The sequence below is a fragment of the Mastigoproctus giganteus genome, chromosome 12, assembly GCF_048544385.1.
Source record: "Mastigoproctus giganteus isolate SK-2022 chromosome 12, ASM4854438v1, whole genome shotgun sequence".
Lineage (NCBI taxonomy): Eukaryota > Metazoa > Arthropoda > Arachnida > Uropygi > Thelyphonidae > Mastigoproctus > Mastigoproctus giganteus.
In genome coordinates this window covers 176,531,341-176,550,260 of record NC_143586.1, presented here as the reverse complement: position 1 = coordinate 176,550,260, position 18,920 = coordinate 176,531,341, and the positions used below count along the sequence as shown (strand labels likewise).

Genomic DNA, 18,920 nt, shown 5'->3' with positions numbered 1-18,920 from the left:
AGATTAAAGAACAATAGAACAGAAAGATTTCTTTTAATATAGATTTTAATTTTGCTCTCATATAACAGGATTGAAAGCAAATGTAAAACAAATCAAATTTACATTAAAAATTTGGTGGCAAGAGAACAAGCAATACGATAACAATTAATTTCAAGAAGACACAGATATAATCAGGATATGACTCTAAAGCAGTAAACAAAGCAAAAAAATATAAAATGGAAGAGGAATTCTTAATAGGCATACAACTAAAATTAAAGAAAGGACTATTAGCTAAAAGATTCAAAGATGTTTAATGACAATTGGCATACACAAAGGGGCTTGGAATAAGAAGTGCAGAAACTTTAAGAAACAATTAATATTAGTGGTAGCAAATAAGGCAAGTAAGCTTACAAAGCACCAGCAAAAAGAAAACATTAAAAAAAAAAACCCTGCACTTCCCAAATCTCTATATGTCTATCCCCTCTGGTAATCTGTCTAATTCTAGATCTTTCTTAAATTTATTCAACTACCCAAACTCCTTCCACAACACCAGATTAAAATTTGTTCGACAATCAACTACCTACCATATTTCCAGAAATCATCCTTCCTCACTTTAAATTTATGCGCTCTCTCTCTCTCTCTCTCTCTCTCTCTCTCTCTCTCTCTCTCTCGTGTGTGTGTGTGTGTGTGTGTGTGTGTGTGTGTGTGTGTGTGTGTGTGTGTGTGTGTGTGTGTGTGTGTGTGTGTGTGTGTGTGCGCACGCACGAGTCAGCATTGAGCTTACTCAATCCATTCATAGCCTTAAATGCCTCAATCAGACCTCCCAGACGATGCAATTTGCAGGACAAGTTTTTCTTGTTAAGAGTACTCTTTTGTTCCTCCAAGTAAGCTTCTAATTCTTTTCTGCACCTGTTCCAACGGATTTACGTTCTTCCCAAAAGGAGGCCTCCAGACCTACGCAGTACTTGAGATGTTGCCTAAACATCACCTTATACAATGGATAATCACCTCCTTATCAATTCTGGCAAAATTTCTCTAAATCACTGATAAAAACAAGTGAATTGTGCTAGTTGCTTGAGCGCATTTCTCAGAGAACAACATTTCTGACTGTACAATTACCACCAGGTCTTTTTCATTCTCTGTTACTATCAGTGTAGTAGTACTACCACAAAGTACATTAATCTCGGTTTACTGCTACCCATATGCAGTACCTGGTATTTGGCAATGTTAAAACTTCAAATCAATTTGGTCGACTTGATATCAATGGTTTGACTGTAAATGATCATTCTCAGATAGCTGCCGAACTAAATGAGTATTTTGCATCTACATTCACACATGAGATTTTATTCAAGGAGGAGAAGGCCAGATGTTTATCAAACTGTAACAGGGAGTTAAATGATTTTGTAATAACTGAGAGCAAAGTGGATCCAGTTCCTTTGTGACCACATCATAGTATCCAATCAAATTGGTTAGACAAGACTTCCCCTTAACAAACCCATGCTGTGTCTGAATTATTACTGCTGTCTTGTCTAGATTATCCTGCAATGCTTCTTTAACCAGTGACTCCATTATTTTCCCTGGAACAGAAGTCAAACTAACAGGTCTGTAATTACTTGTGTCACCCTTTAATCCCCTTTTGTGAATTAGAGATACATTTGCACATCTCCAGTCCATGGGGACTTCCCCTGAGTCCAAGGCTGCTCTCATAATTATGACTAAGGGTTTACTTACTTCCTTTGCCACCTCCTTTAATATAACTGGATAGATCCCATCTACCCCACGTGCCTGTCTTATGTTTAACTTTGACAATTTCTCCTCCACTTTTCTCTCAGTTATTAGAGAGTTTGATAAACATCTGGCCCTCTCCTCCTTGAATAATTTCTCATGTGTCAATATAGATGCAAAATACTCATTTAGTTTGGCAGCTATCTGAAAATGATTAATACAGTTAAACCATTGATATCAAGTGGACCAATCTGATTCATCCTTTCCTTTTAGAGTTGATATAAGTAAAGAATTCTTTGCTGTTTTTTCTTGTATCGTTTGCCAAAGATTTCTCATTATTTGCCTTTGCTTGCATAACTTCCTTTGTGACTTGATTACAGACTAGCTTGTATCTACCATAGGCTTCTGTGTCGCCTGACAATTTATGTGCATCCCATGCATTTTTCTTTCTGCAACGAGTCTCATTAGTTCATCTGACATCCATTTGGGCCTAAACCTAGAACAGTATTTCTTAGTTGGAACAAAAAGACTAGTAGCTTCCAAGATTACTTCCTTGAATGCTTCCCATTTAGAATTTGCTGTTGGTAACATCAGTTGATCCCACTCTATAGAATTTAAAAAATCTCATACTACTATAGTCACCTTTACGAAAGCAAAAACCCTTCCTTTTACACCTTGGTGGTAGTTACACCTTTAAGAAATTCCAACATCAGTACACTGTGATCACTACCACCTAATGGTTCCTTTATGTGTAAATTCTTAATGCAGGAATAGTCACTGCTGATAATCAGATCAAGAGTTGTTACTCCCTCTTATTGCCTCTCTAACATGCTGCAGAAAACAATCATCCAATAAATCCACAAAAGCCTTGTTAGTGTGTGAGTGACCAATCCACAAGTTCCAATCTATATATGGGAAGTTAAAATCTTCCATTATAAGATACTCTGATTTACTGGCCCACTCTATTTCTCTGTATAATTGTTCATTGTAGTCATCAGAGTCATTAGGGCTAAAACATACTCCTACCTTCATTTTTGCTTTCCCAGTGCTTATGTCGCACCAAACTGACTCAACATTGCACTGTCCATCTATTTCAACCTGGATGCACTTCCGTAGATTTTATGTGTTTCTTAACTAACAGCATAACGCCTCCTCCATTCTTATCCTGTCTATCCTTTCTGTACACAATGTACTCCCCAAATTCCAATTCTGCGTCCCTTATATCTGAGAAACACCACGTCTCTGATATCCTAACAATATCCACCTTGGATGTCTTTAACCAGCACTTCAAATTTATTTACTATACCCTAACATTGGTGTATATGCTCTTACTCTCAGTTACTCTAACATGGCCTCTGTATTTACTTGTTTCATGAGTCCCAGCAGTTCCTGAAATCCTCAGCAACTTGCTTTCCAATCTGTTACTCATTCTAATAGAAGCAATGCAAGAATTATTTCCACCTCCATCTGCATCTAGCCGACCGGGCTAGCCGAGTGGGTAAAATACCTGCCCGGCAACCCAAAGGTCGCGGGTTCGGTTCCCGCCTCGGGCTTGGATCAAAGTACTGCAAAAACCTTGGGAGGTGCAATATGGCCACAGAAGCCGATGCGCCAACAACTACCGAATCAATCAATCAATCTGCATCTACTGTTAATCCATTAACAGTAGATGCAGGCGGAGTCTGTGAATCCCCCCCCAAGCTAGCAGTTTTTCGACCCACCTAGCACTGCCTCGATAGTATCAGCAAATATTCTTGCACCGTTTCTATTTAAGTATATCCCATTCCTCTAGAAGCAATCTCTCCTGTTAACAAGTGCAGACGAAGCTGCAAAAAATTCTACCCCATGAGGCCTGCACAACCTCTCCAGAGCCAAATTGATTGACAAGGCTCTCATTGCATACTCCCTCCTATTGTGTCTGGGCAGAATTGCAGACACTTTTTTAACTCTAAAATTTAACCCTAACTTGCAACTTTTTTTTTGAACATTGACCTGTACTTGCTAAGTAAATCTGCAGGTCTCCTACACTTAATTTCATTAGTGCCAATGTGTACAACGACATCACCTTTTCTGCCCTTAAAAGATGAAATCTGCTCTACAATGTCATCAACTTTTGCCCCTGGCAGACATACCCTCGTCCTATTCCACCTATACTTTTTGCACAATATATTACCCATTTCCCTGACAATTGAGTCATCAATGATAACTAGTTCCTGTGGGACCAGTGCATTCTACCCTGAAGATTGCCACTGTGTTGCCCGGTGCGCAAGAGTAACCTCTGGTGTTGAGTTGGGCAGCTAAGACCTATTACAACCTATAGTACTTAGTACTATAGGTTATAACTTCAAAACTTCTGATGTCAACATCTGCTCAGATCGTGTTAGTGAAATTATTCTTGTAGGAATGGAATCCTTTATCCCACACTACACGTTAAAATCACATCCTTTATCTAAACCTTGGTTTTCCAATAAATGTGCTAAGGCTGTTCAAGAGAAGAATGTTGCATATTGTAATTGGCTTGTTTCCAATTCTTCAGTTTCATTTTCTGCCTACACCAAAGCTCGCAACAATTGTAAAACAGTCATTAATCAGTCCAAACTAGATTTTGAACAGGCTAAGAGTAGAAAACTTGCTTCTTGCCTTAATGGTAGCCGAGCATTCTGGACTCTTGCCAAAGCTATTGGCTGCAACTTTTCCCATCTCTCCTCCCACCTCTGTCAAAACCAGATGGTTCTGTTGTCACTTCAGCCAAAGTTAAAGCTGATCTGCTAACATCCCATTTGTCTTCCAACTCATGTATTAATGATCTTCGTAAAACACCTCCCACCATTCCCAACACGCCTCATTCAATGCCTCCTGTGGCCTTCCATCAAAAGGCTGTCAGAAGGATTTTGACGAATCTCGATGCTAAGAAAGCTCCAGGTCCTGATGGTATTTCTCCTCTTGTTCTCAAAACCTGTGCTCCTAAACCTAATCCTGTTCTTTGCCACTTTGTTCACTTTCTTATTCCAAAGGCGTTTTTCCTTCTGCTTGGAAATTTGTTCATATCCAGCCAGTTCCTAAAAAGGGTGACAAATCCCTCCCATCCAATTATCGTCCCATTGCAGTTATTTTTACTCTTTTTAAAGTAATAGACAAATCAATTAATCACCAACTCTTAAACTGCCTAGAAACCTTCCGTCTGATCAACGATTGCCAGTATGGGTTCAGTCAGTGTCAATCCACTAGTGATATTCTGGCTTATGTTACCCATTTATGTACAAATTCAATGGAAAACTTTGGTGGAACACACAAGCAATTGCTCTTAACATCTCAAAGGCTTAATCGTGTTTGGCATAAAGGTCTTCTAAACAAGCTTCCATCTTATGGTTTGCCAACTGTTTGTTGTAATTGGTTATCCAGTTTTCTCTCTGATCGCTCACTGGGGGCGATGGTAGATGGCTCTCTGTCTTCTAACTTCTCCACTAATGCTGGTGTCCCCCAAGATTCAGTTCTTTCCCCCCCCTACTCTTTTCCTCTTCTATATATATGACCTTCTTCCATTGACTGGAAATCCTATCCATAGTTTTGCCGATGATAGCACATTGCATTCCACTTTCCATTTTGAGAAACCTTGCCCTGCTCAATCAGCTTCAACTTCTCGAATATCCGCTACAAATTCCTTAAATGCTGATCACCAGGAAATTCTCCAGTTGGGAATCCTTCTAAAACTCAGTGTTGTCTTATATCTCACAAAAAGGATTCTTCAGTTCCTATCCTTATCTTTGGTGACATTCTGACTTTTAGGCAAAATGATATATCTCTTTTGGGGATTACCCTGACTTCTAATCTGTTTGCACAAGCACATTACAAATATTGCTTTCTCTGCATAAAAAAAAACTTAGTTTTCTCTTTGCCCTCTCAGCATTACTTTTCTTCCAAACAGCTGTTCACTCTGTGCAAATAGCAAATCCACCCTACCGTGGAATATTGTTCCCACATCTGGGGCAGTACCCCCCCCCAAAACCTCTCTCAGGCTTCTAGTTTCCATTCAGAAGAGGGCAGTTAGGTTAATTAATGACTCCTCTCTAACAGTCTCTCCACATGCTGTCTCACAGACGTACTGTTTCCGCTGCATGCCTTTTCTACAGATACTTCCATGGGCACTGTTCTTCTGAATTGGCTTCTATAATTCCTGCTCTCTCTTTCAAAACAGTCCGAACACGTGCCGCCACCAGCCAACATCTGTTTACTGCCCAACTTCAAACTCACAGAACCAACTTTTCAACTTCCTCGTTTATTCATTCAACTGCGGTTTTCTGGAACAACCTTCCTTCATACATATTTCCTGAAAATTACAGTCTACAGAAGTTTGAGTCTAATGTCAACAAATATCTTCTTTATTTTTCTCTACCTCCAACCCAAGCACGCTACTAAGTACTATAGGTTCTAATACCTCCCGTGTTTTTTTTTTTTTTTTTTTTAAGAAAAATCCAAAGTACTGAGCTGTCGGGGCTGAAGTTTGAGAAGGTGAAAGAAGATATTTGTTAATATTAGACTTGAACTTCTGTAGATTGTAATTTTCAGGAAATATGCATGACGGGAGGTTGATCCAAAAAAATGGAAGTTAAAAGAATTAAAGGAAAAGAAAAGGTGGTTCTGTGTGAGTTTCAGTCTGCATTGTTTTACTGGGTGCAGCATGTGTTCTGAGTGGTTTGGAAGAGAAAGCAGGAATTATAGAAGCCAATATAGAAGAACAGTGCCCATGGAAGTATCTATAGAAAAGGTATGCAGCAGAAACAGAACATCTATGAGAAAGAGAGTGCAGAGATTTTGTAAAAGATAGGTCATTAACTGACTTAACTGCCCTCTTTTGAATGGAGTTTAGCAGCCTGAAAAAGGTTTTAAGGGCACTACCACAGATGTGGTAGTGCTCATATTCCATGGTAGGGCAGATTTGAGATTTGTACAGAATGAGAAGCTTTTTGGAAGAAAAGTAACACCGAGATAATAATAACAATAACAAGTAATAACAAGCATCCTCTACATCTAGTTCCTTAGATGTAGAGGATGCTTGTTATTATTTGTTATTTGGTTTTTAGGAGCATTAGCAACTAAGGCCATATTGCTCCGGGGATATGCGGTGGTCATTCCCTGACCTTTCCACATCCTCCGTATTTGGTGGTCACGGGCTCGGACTCCGGTCTAATCAAGAAGTGTGTGTGCTATGCACTGCTGCTCCTGCCCACCTGGCTACGGAGGCGCTGCAGAGGATGCAATATTTGTGATGTGCTTATGCAAAGAGATTAGAAGTCAGGGTGATCCCTAACAGAGATATGTGATCTTGTCTAGATATGAGTGTCATTGAACATATGCATAGCAGCAGAAGATACCTTTTTTGCAAGATCTAAAACAGGACTTAGCTTTAGAAAGATTAAAATCAACTAAGTTATTTTTGTCCCACTGGAGAATGACCTGCAGATCAGCATTTAGGGAATTGGTAGTAAATATTCAGGAAGTTGGAGCTGTTTGTGCAGGGAAAGGTTTCTCAAACTGGAAGGTGGAATGCAATGTGCTATCATTAGCAAAACTATGGACAGGATTTCCCATCAATGGAAAGTCATTAATATACAAAAGTGGGAGAAATAACTGAGACTTTGGGAACACCAGCATTAGTGGAAAAGTCAGAAGACTGAGAGCCATCTACCATTAATCGCAGTGAGTGGTCAGAGATAAAACTGGATACCCAATTACAAAAAAACAGTTGGCAAACCATAAGTTGGAAGCTTATTTAGAAGACCTTTATGCCAAACACGATTAAGCCTTTGAGGAAGTAATGAAATTTTTGGATATGACATATACATGCAAAGAATATACCCAGCTCCTTGACATAACATGGCCTTGACAATACCCCCTGCACTATTCAGACTCCCTCCAGTCACTATCTGGCACAGTAGAGGCAGCAATATTATACACTAACTGATCCAGAAGCCTCCCAGAGAGTTACAATAGGTTCAGTCGGGTGTGGAGTATCTTGCAGCTGACCTGCGAACACTGTTTTAGAGCTGTACCCTTGAAATGTAAGGAAGGCTGGATCTCGGCATGATGTCCATTATAATTTCAAAAGACATCAATCATAATGCATGATGGAAGATATCATAATGCATGATGGGGGATTGCCAAAACTTTGCTCTGGAGACTAAACATGGTTAACATGGGAATTTTTTTTTTTTTTTTTGCTGGTGCAGCATAAGCCTCAGGCTTCCTTGCTCCACCATATGCCTAATAAATAATAATAATAATATTGAGAGAGAGAAACAGATCAATTTTTTTGCATTAGTAGTACCAAATGATGCAAGAAAACAAGCTTATCACAGAGCTTCAGCCAAAAAAATTAAAAGAAACCTTCCCATAGCACCTGTCCATCCCTTCCAATAGTTTGTCTACTTCTTCCTTGAATTTAGTAGCCGAGTGGGCAGGAGCGGGAGTGCAGTAGCACACGCTCTTTGAGTAGACCGGGGTTCAAGCCCCTGACTGCTGAATACGGTCAATCTGCCAACCCGCACTGGACCAGCATGGCAGATTATGGTCCATTTCCCTCAGCATGAATTGTTGAGGAGGCTTCCATCCTGCAGTGGGTTGATAATGGCTGCACTTTACTTTTTATTAATAGTGACAAATGATGCAAGAAATCAAGCTTCTACAGAATCAGCCAAAAAAATAAAAATAAAAAATCTCATTCTTGAAACTACCCACTTCCATAGGATTTTAGAATCACAGAAAGTATAGATATCTCAAATCTGGTTTCACCATCCTTTTGACATGCAGATTCACAACCTGTAAGGGAATTCCAAGCCAATAAAGTCTGTACTTCTAACAGTAATGATGAAAGCTATATCAACAGAGATCAGCAGGATTATGAACTTAAATACTACTCAAACAAAAACTGTTCAAGATCAAGCCCAATTTACATTCCAACAGCAATTCTGAAAACTAAAAGAGATGAAAAGAGGTTTTTTTGGGTATCAGTAAATAAGTATCAGTAAGTAAATCAGTAAATAAATAAAACATATAATAATATACAATAATATCACGTTCAAATTCCATTCCATTTTTGGGAATGGAATAGAATTTTTTTTTCTAATGACCCAGAAAAAAGACAAAAAAACCCCCCAGAACCTGAAAGAGACATGTTTAAATTCAGTTTACAGGCAAAACTTGGAGAGGTAACAATTCTAGTGTATTCAGATAACTCCTAGCACATTGCCTATTAGCAGAGCTGTATTTCTAAAAAAAATAGTACTGGAATGCTCGTCAAATCAACTACAAATAGTTACCTACGCTTTTTTCATTTGAAAAAATAAAAAAGTCAAAGATTAGAATATTTGTTCAGTATTTGTTTATAACTATTAAATAAAATTTCAAAAGTAAAAAACAAAGACAAAATATTTTAAAAATCAGAAAAGAAAAAAAGAAAAAAAACAAAAACTCCAAAATAATATAAAAAATACTGTTCAGAAGAATCATAGAAATTCCCATACAGGATCGATTATATTGTTGTTGTTATTTGGTTTTTAGGAGCATTAGCAACTAAGGCCATATTGCTCCTGGAATATGCGGTGATTATTCCCTGACCTTTCCGCATCCTCTGTATTTGGTGGTGACGGGCTCGAACCCTGGTCTAATCAAGAAGCATGTGCTACGCACTGCTGCTCCTTCCCACCTGGCTACGGAAGCACGATCGATCGATTATGTATTCTTGTGTGACTGCCCTTTTTGTTTATTTGGTCAACAGCAGAACGATGAAACCACAATCAAGTTTGGACATAAAAATTTGGATTCCATAATTCTAATGGTGGGCCGTGTAGTTTAATAAACAAGAAACTTGCCGTTGTTGGATCTCTTTATCTAACACATTGTACTTTAGTAAGAAATGTTCAAGTTTCATTGCGAAATTTATATTTTTAAATAAATTTTTAAAGAAATCTATTAATTTTAAAGATTACTATTAATATATATTTTTAGTAGCAATGAGTAAAATAGATATTATTTCTCCCTCCCCTTTGATGATGCCATTGTTTCATAATATTAGGTGTATAAATTTAATGATTTTCTATTATGACATTTAGAAAAAAGTACTGGAAATTTTTTGTTCTGGTGCGTTCCAGCCCGAATACACCACTGCCTATTAGCAAAATTACATAATAGGCAATGTGCAAATTAGTTAAGCAACATGCTTATTTTCATAAGGCTTAACTTTTAACTAAACTCGCAATCCATGATAAAATTAAGTCAACGTAAATAACAAATAATGAAATAAGCTTACCTAAAGTTACTATCTTTACTGTAATATTCAGTCTTTGCCTAGCACCAGGAGATAATCTTAAAAATCCATATTCTAATGAGTATTCAACTATATATTCATCTTGAAGCCATGCTGAAAAATTTAATTACGATAATGATTACATATAAAACTACAAAAAAAAATTATTTTATATAAAGGATAATATAACTGTCAATTGCATATACAGTATTCTAAAACTGGTTTTTAAATGACAAACCTGAGCTACCACTGGATAAAATATGCAACTTTACTGAGGGCAGACTTAGCCAGAGGTGTATTGCTAAAAAAAAAAAAAAAATAGTACTGGAACGCTCATTCTGCAGAAGACTATATAATAAGGCCACATCGACTGTACAGTAACTGAATCAGACTTCAGACTCACGGTTCATAGAACAACTAGTTCTAGCGTTCAGCTCATGGTGAATCAAAATGCAGCATTCACATGCATCACAGTATATCTCATTTGTTGGATCTCTTTATCTAACACATTGTACTTTAGTAAGAAACGTTCAAGTTTCATTGTAAAATTTATATTTTTGTTTTTAAATAACTTTTTAAAGAAATCTATTAATTTTAAAGATTACTATTAATATATATTTTTAGTAGCAATGGGTAAAATAGATATTTCTCCCTCCCCGTTGATTATGCCATTGTTTCATAATATCAGGTGTATAAATTTAATGATATTCTATTATGACATTTAGAAAAAAGTACCGGAACATTGTTCTGGTGCATTCCGGCCCGAATACACCACTGGACTTAGCCTCATCTGAAATCCTCACATCAATAGCTAGATTAAGCAGATCATCAGCTTCCCAAACAAGGATGAGTAGCTGAGTAACAAGAATGATGAGCATAGCAAATGGAGATACAAGATGGCCATCTAGTAATCATCTTGCATCTCCAATTCCACACAAAAACAACAAACACACACCTGGAAAGTAATGTAATAATTATGTTTTGTGTAGCTACTCACTGCAAAAGGTAACCTTGCATGAAAAACAATTAATATACACTGATGAGCCAAAACAATATGACCACCTACCTAATATGATGCTGGTCCTCCACGTGCAGCCAAAACAGCTTGTATCTGGAAAGGCATGGATACTACAAGATTTCTGAATGTGTCTTGTGGTATCTGGTACCAACATGTAATCAGCAGATCCTTTAACTCCTGCAAAGTCCATGGTTGAGACACCGCTGATCGGAGTTGCTGTTCCAACACAAACCACAGATGCTCGATCGCATTGATGTCTGGGGAATTTGGAGCCAGGGCAATACCTGGAAGTCTTCCTCATGTTCTGCGAACCAGTCTCAAACAATCCTGGTGGTGTGGCATGGCACATTATTATGCTGAAAGACGGTACCGCCAGAGGGGAAGGCCATTAAAAAAAAAAAAAAAAAAAAAAATAGGGGGTGATGGACACTAGGAACTAGTTAGGCCGAAAGGGGTTCACATATGCTGTGAGAATTTAGGCAATTTTAAAAATTTTTCATTGCGTGGGGCGTTTGCTGGCAATATAGGCAGAGTAGGGAGGGAGACTGAAGACTAGGGGGAAAGACAGAAGTGTGGGGATAATAGAGAAGGCGACCCCAAGGCAGAACAGTGGGGCCTGCCTGTGCCCCACCAGGAGAATAAATGGGGGTGGCAGGGAGAGGAGGGGACAGGAGCACTGTTGCCTCCCCCCACCAGGGAAGGGAATGAAAGTGTGTTGGGCTAGAGCCCAGCACTGGTCATCAATAGGGCATGTAGCAGCAATTGCTCCAGTTCAGTTCATTTGTGATGTTTGGGTTTCCAGTCCACTTGATTGGCTTATGTTTCGTTTTCTCAACGGTTATTTCAGTCAGTTTCAGGATCAAGTCTGATTATCTCAGTTCTAGATATGTGCCCGAATCGGATCCTGTGTCCCAGGGTGCACAGGGTAAACCCTGTCGGAGGGTTGGAATTTGCACTCTGTCCAACACCATTTGGGGATATCAAACCACAAGGTGTGGTTTGAAACTATTTAAAAGCATTCTGCGGATGATGAAATGGCTTATCAAGTTGGTGGTTTTGTTAAACTTTCCCACAATTCTAATTTACTGGGCAAGACAAAATGCAAATAAGTGAACTGAATACATTGATGGTTGTGCAAAAGGTGTAGAGTGGTACTGTGTTATATCTTTTAGCTATTTAATTGTCTAAATAGCTATTATGTACACCAATATTGAAGCTGCCTTTGACAACAGACTTCATAGCCCTTCTCAGTTTTCTGCCATCTTTCTTCAGAATTAATGGAGATCTACTAGCTTTCACCACCACTTTACTGAGAAATAAGTGTCCACCTCACAATGAAAAAGTCCCACTTTACCCAGAAAATCACAGTAGAAGTCCCATATGGTGTTCTTTCTGACTTCCTTTTTTCACAATTCTTATTCCTTTTATGTGTCTCTGTGCTTTAATATATGCCGATGAGATAAAGTTGCTTGCCTTAATCCCACCATCAGCAAACCCAAAGGCAATAAGTCTTCAAACACAGACAGCCTCCGCTCTTTCAACTTACTTGCAGATTTTTGGGTTAAACCTTAACTCTTCTAAATCAGCAATGATTTAGAAGGGTTAAGGATTCAATCATTAGTTTGAGGAACTTACTTTCGTTCCAGTGGTTACTAGCCATAAGGACCTGTGTCTATTTTAATCCAAAGCTGAGATTTGATGCCCACACAGAATACCTCCACTCCAGAAGCAAATTATCACCTTACGCTGGAGAGCAAAACAACGCTTGATTCAGTTTCATTTCAACAATACCACAACCACTACCAGATATCTACAAACAACTGTTTATCCCAGCATTCCTCAACCTGTGTTCTGTGAGATGCAAACAAATATTCTGCGAAAAATCGTAATTAATAATTAAAATAAATAAATAAATTTTGCATATTTGAAGCAAACATTACTTTTGTATCATTATAATACAGTCCATTCCAGTTATTTGGGACACATTGGGACTATTGCATTTTGGCCCGATTAAGCAGCTGCCCCAAATAGCTAAAAATACAATGTAACCCCCCCCCCTTTAAAATTGGTTCACTGTACAATCAAATCACATTACTACGAACTCAACATAGTAAAGTACCATTCACTATACAATGTGCAGTAAGCGTCGGTCATTGGGATCACGTTTGTGAATTGAATTTTAATTCTATTAAACAGCGATTCTAATTAGCGAAAATAGGAGGAACATTATCCACATGCTATAAAAGCAAAGATATATTAAGCAGAAATTTACCCTTTATTACCTTACCAATTAAAAAATTAAATGATACATGAAAATCGGAAGAATATACGTGATAATCGGAAGAATATATGTGATAATCGGAATAATTAATATGTATATGTACTGTAATATGTACGTACGAACTAGTTAACATTTCTGTTCACTGACATTTGTGGGTGGGGGTTAAAATTAAAAACAGTAAAAAGATAAGCAATCGATAACAAAGAACATGACACACAAATTGCAAGTAACATGATACGCGCAAGTGAGAATGGAGTTACAAAGCTTTAAAAATAGGAATGAAGAGAAGATCTGAAAATTAATTTTTTTATATGATTGAAGATTTCATGGAAGTGTAAACACATTTCACCATAATAACCCACAGAATTCCAGCTGTCGGTATTATCGCAAATTCAGTAAAATCGAGTTTACTGTCCGTTTATGATAGATTACACTAACAGAAAAGCTCAATAAACAAGTGACTGCTAATTGTTTTTATTGTTTTATGGTTGTGACCTCCAGAATTTTGACCGAACCATGTGGTACCATCGGAGACAATAGTAGGATAATCTCCAGTGCTGTGGTCTCCTGCCCCAATTAAACGGCATGCTGTCCTAATTAAGCAAAGTAAACCCTGGCTATTTTCTCGATTGGTTTCTGTTTTTTAAGATTTGCCCCAAATAAACGACTGCCCCGATTAACCGGTGGTCCAAATAACTGGAATCCACTGTATTTAACATATTTTTTTTTTTTTTTTCGGTTATTAATATACTTGTGGAGGCGCCTCTGTAGATAGGTGGGCAGGAGCAGCAGTGCGTAGCACACGCTTCTTGATTAGACCGGGGTTCGAGCCCGTGACCATCAAATACGGAGGATGCGGAAAAGTCAGGGAATGACCACCGCATATCCCCGGAGCAATATGGCCTTAGTTGCTAATGCTCCTAAAAAACCAAAATAACAACAACAATATACTTGTAATATACTAATAATAATTAGTATATTAAAAATAATATACTAATAATCAATTGAATAGACCACGGAACACTATTTTGGCAGGCTTTGCATAAAGAAGTATGCATAGAGGTAATGACGCCTACAAAAAAGTAGCGATGTGGTGATCTAGTATGCCATTCGTAGGCGATTTAGCCTGGAGTACACAGGGAAAAGGAGAGGAAGAAGCGAAACAATATTATAACTAAACTCACTTCCTTGTATACTTTTTTTTGATAATTATTAGTATTTCGAAATATTATTATTAAAATATGTAACCATAGATTTGTGGTTGAAAAAGGAACTTTAAAACGAGAAGAAAAGTACTTCTAGTAATGCAACTGTTGTAGATGAAAATGAACACAATATTGTCACACTTCAAAGTGAGGATGAACAATCACAGCCCTTTGTTCTCCAAACATCCAAAGTGAAAAAACGGGAACCAACTAATAAAAGTAGGACAGTTATTTGAATTTTGGCTTTACATGTGTTGGAAATAAAAATGCTCCTGATGTACAGTGCGCCATATGTAATAATATATTACGAACTAGTTCTTTCGCTCCTGATAAACTTGTGTTTCATAAGTGTTCCATGAATATGTTGTGAGATAAAGTGTTCCGTGACTAAAAAAGTTTGGGAAACGCTGGTTTATCCAGTTATTTTATATGCTTCTTAATTTTGGGCATCTGTTTCGGTCTCACTTCAAAAACTGGTGTTCACATGTGAATATTGGACACTGAAATAGGCCACAAAAACATTGCCAACCCCCACAATTCAGAACCACTGACATGGCTGAGCAGCTAAATGCACCCAGACAACCAAGATTAATTGATGTCAAGCATTTAATCACTATGATAAAAATTCACATAAGTGATAAACATCCCAAACATCTAGGATATAAATCAGTGCCTCTGCCATTCTAACTCCACAGCAATCCTCAAATGCAACAGTTTGAAACTTTGTAATCATTTCCTACCTGCCAAGGCACTCCCTAAAATACAGGCTCTGCTGCATCATGGAATTAACCTGCAGAAAATGGCTACTGATTACAAGTACTGTCACATTCTTCTAGAGTGGATCACATCTGTACATCAGGATAAACTCTTTCCAAATCTTATGGCTTAAACTGTACCATATTACTAAGCGATGACAGGAGCCATCCATCTTGCCACACTATGTTTTGGGCTTCAAAGAATTTTCTCCTCTGCGTTTGCTTGATCAAAAACCATGGTTTGATTATGACTCAGCTTCCCTGCTGTTATTTTTAACTGTTCTTGATTTGTGCAACAATGTTAATTTTTTTTCTCTCTTTATATTATCCTATTTATTATAATTCTTTTTTTTATATTCTTTTAATTTTTGTGTAACTTACAATTTCTTATGTAACTTTTCCTCTTCCCAATTTTTAATCACATGTATCATTTTCTTACTTAATGCAAAATTTCTGGCCATGTTGCAGTGATGAGCATTATTGTTCCTAGTAATTGCACTCTATTTAGCAGCAATAATGATAATTTATTTATCTACAAATATTGCAGAACCATTTCTCAGAGATGACGTAATGAACACTGAATGATACCTTCAAATGCTAAGAGATCAAATATGACCAGAATTTTTTCTAGAGAAATCATTAAAAACTGTCATGGCATACATGGGAATGTAACTTTTCATGAAAAGTCACTTCGAAAACTACTGCAGTGAAAGTTTGACTATATTCAGGAACATAAAGCTAAAAGTTTTTCATGCTGGTGTCTCCAGTATTTAGAGATTATTTTAAGGCACCATTTCTCTAGATAATACTTGATGTAATGGTTATCTTTAACCCTTTAAAGATAAATTATGCCATAAAATATAAATACAGCATATGTTCAAGAAAATGCAAAAAAAAAAAACAAATTAAAAATTATAGAACCTTATATGTAATGCTGTATTTACACTATTAAAAACAACAGTTTGTGATCATCTCAATTTTCTTGCACTCTCCCAAATTCATTACTAGATATTCTTTTTATAATGTCCAGCACAATTCCAATGACAGGTTTTACCAATAGTTTTCAGATTCATATTATTAGAACTAGCTGACATCCTTGATCTCTTTGAGGCCATTTTAAAATAAGAGAATTTTAAAATGCTTACAAGGTACCCTAAAATCAATCACTCAGACACAAAATGCACATAAAATATAGAAAATCAGAACTGACTAAAAACAGGATTGCTGCATTGTGCTACTGAGCAGTGTGCAGCTGCAACTAAAAGCACCTCCATGTACAGATAAACTCCCCATCAGGAAATTATACTTCCTAAATATAAATTGTGCTCTGATGGGGTCTCAGGTCTCTCCAGCACCCAAGGTGTGTTTGGGACGAATAGTCCATGCCAGGGAAACAGAATGTAAATATGGGAGAGGGTATCAAAATATACAGAACACTAGGGTGAACAAGAGCAATGACAAACAACCAAATTTAGGGTTTTTTTTTTTTTTTTTGGGTAGGGGAGGCAATTAAAATAATGGATGCTATTTCTAAAAGCAGCATATAAAAAAATCCACCCTAAAATCATTCTAAGACTGAGCAATCATTGAAGACTCTCCTTCATTAAGAATGACAATTTGTTTTTAGGTAATTTAGTGAATGAGTACCAACCAATACTATTGCAACTTGAAGTGAATATCCACAGCAAATACACTTTTTTACTTAGTAAATTTTTTTTTTTACTCATTGAGAACATCAATAAAAGTGATGAATACAGGAAATTAAGCTCTTGGGCTCAAAAATGCTACTACAATAATAACCCAATGAAACTCCCTTCAGTTCAGTGATTAACTGAAGAATGATATTGAATCAAAATCTAGAAAAAAAAAAAAAAAAAAAGCATAAATCACTTTACTGAAAATTGCTTTTTCCTATTCATTTCACTTGTATTCTTCATGCTGCATACAAATTTCTATCTTTCTTAAAACTGAAGTGAACTAGTGAAGTATATTATTTCCACCCAGAAAGTAATAAAAAAGGTACACTTTCTCTTCCAAATCTAATTCTTTTTTGTAATTAACAAGTTTCCCGGTTTTTAATCAACACGTTAAATATTCTACTTTCACAAAAAAAATTTTTTTAGTTTTATAATTTCTTCAACATTTATTCTAAACAGAAAATGCTTACCTCAAAATCCCATATGATTTAAACTCACTTTGATCTTCTTGCACAAATTTCTTCTCACAGCTACACTGCTGAACTCTCAAACCATGTTCCGACAGAAAATTAAAAACCTAAATACTCAATACAAACAGGCTTTTGGAAAGGCGTGTTTGTGTTAAGTATTTAGAAAATAACCAAAAAAATTTAATTTGCAAAGAAATAAGGGAAGAATGTTTCTCAAATTTTTGATCTCTATCTGTTTCGATTTAAATCTTCAACCATATTTAAAACAATACAGTTCACAGTTTCAACTAATACAGATGAACAAGCAAATCAATGCCATTGGTACCAGAAATAAAAAAAAGAAGCTTAGAATACCTGCACAGATTACCAAAATGTAGTTCATTATGCAATGTATAAATTAGTCTTCAACAGCATTTCTCTGAGAATAATGAACACAAAGAGAAATAAAACAATACTGGTCCATAATTGGAAAGAGATAGAACAATATTGACTGTGCTCTAAGAAGAAGGAAAGGGGGGGGGGGGAAACGGCTTATTGCATCTGTAACACAGAAAACCAATTTTAATGAAGAGGATGTTTGCACAGGTAAGAATAATTCCATATGGAAACAATTCATAACTGAAACACTACTTAACAGAAATTAGTGAAGCAGTAAATTCAGGCTTGGAAAAACAAGCCTGGGAAGTTTCCACAGAAACTTCCCAATTGATTTGGTGAGATTCTCTAGTAGCTGACGATGAAGCCAACTAACATCATGAAAAAATAATTTCTATGCTGAACACACAATTTAGCAGAGTGAATGTTAAAAACTGAAAAGAAAACATTCAGATTAAGGTACCATTTGTGGCACACATATACCTTTCTTATTACAGTTGTCAATGTATACCATTCTTGGGTATACTTTGCATTCAAATCAGCAAAATTAGTTGAATTTTTGTGAGAGCGAACACCATATAACAATTTATTTTTTAATTTGCTTCTAAATGCAAGATAGCAACCCAAGACAATTCATAAAAATACCATTAAATATGATAAAGTATTATGATCCTGCCACTCCACTATCAAAAAATTAACACACAATGATGTACTCACTGGATGCTGATCTTTTTGACAATAAAACTGCACAGTTTAATAGTTTGTGCTTCATGGATTGTTGCTTCATTTCCATAGCACTACACATGATAGTAATAACTTCAGTAAATTTATCGTGCATGTAAATTACCATTTCTGAATTACAAATCAACCTGGAAAATGGCCCAATGGAACTATAAACAAAAGTGATTCACCTAAAGAAATTTAAAAACCTTAAACTTATTCCTAAATGCAGAATATTCACAATTTCGAAATGCTAAAACAGCACGTAACCAAGCATACAAAGGAAGCAAGAGGTCTAAATTTGGAAACGATACAAAAATAGAAAAACTAATGAAAAAGAACGCTATGATCAAAAGTCTAGAACGATAGCCAGTATATATATCTAGAAAAAAT

General features: G+C 36.7%; 1 protein-coding gene across 2 annotated transcripts in view; it reads right to left on the bottom strand.

The window, feature by feature from the left end:
• LOC150077616 (membralin) overlaps positions 1–18,920 on the bottom strand; it is a 280,598-nt gene that overhangs the window by 193,614 nt on the left and 68,064 nt on the right. For both annotated transcript variants that reach the window (XM_090385657.1, XM_090385658.1), the window contains exon 4: positions 10,010–10,120. In XM_090385657.1, the coding sequence (XP_090241783.1) occupies positions 10,010–10,120 (111 nt within the window). The remainder of the gene's footprint in view (positions 1–10,009; positions 10,121–18,920) is intronic.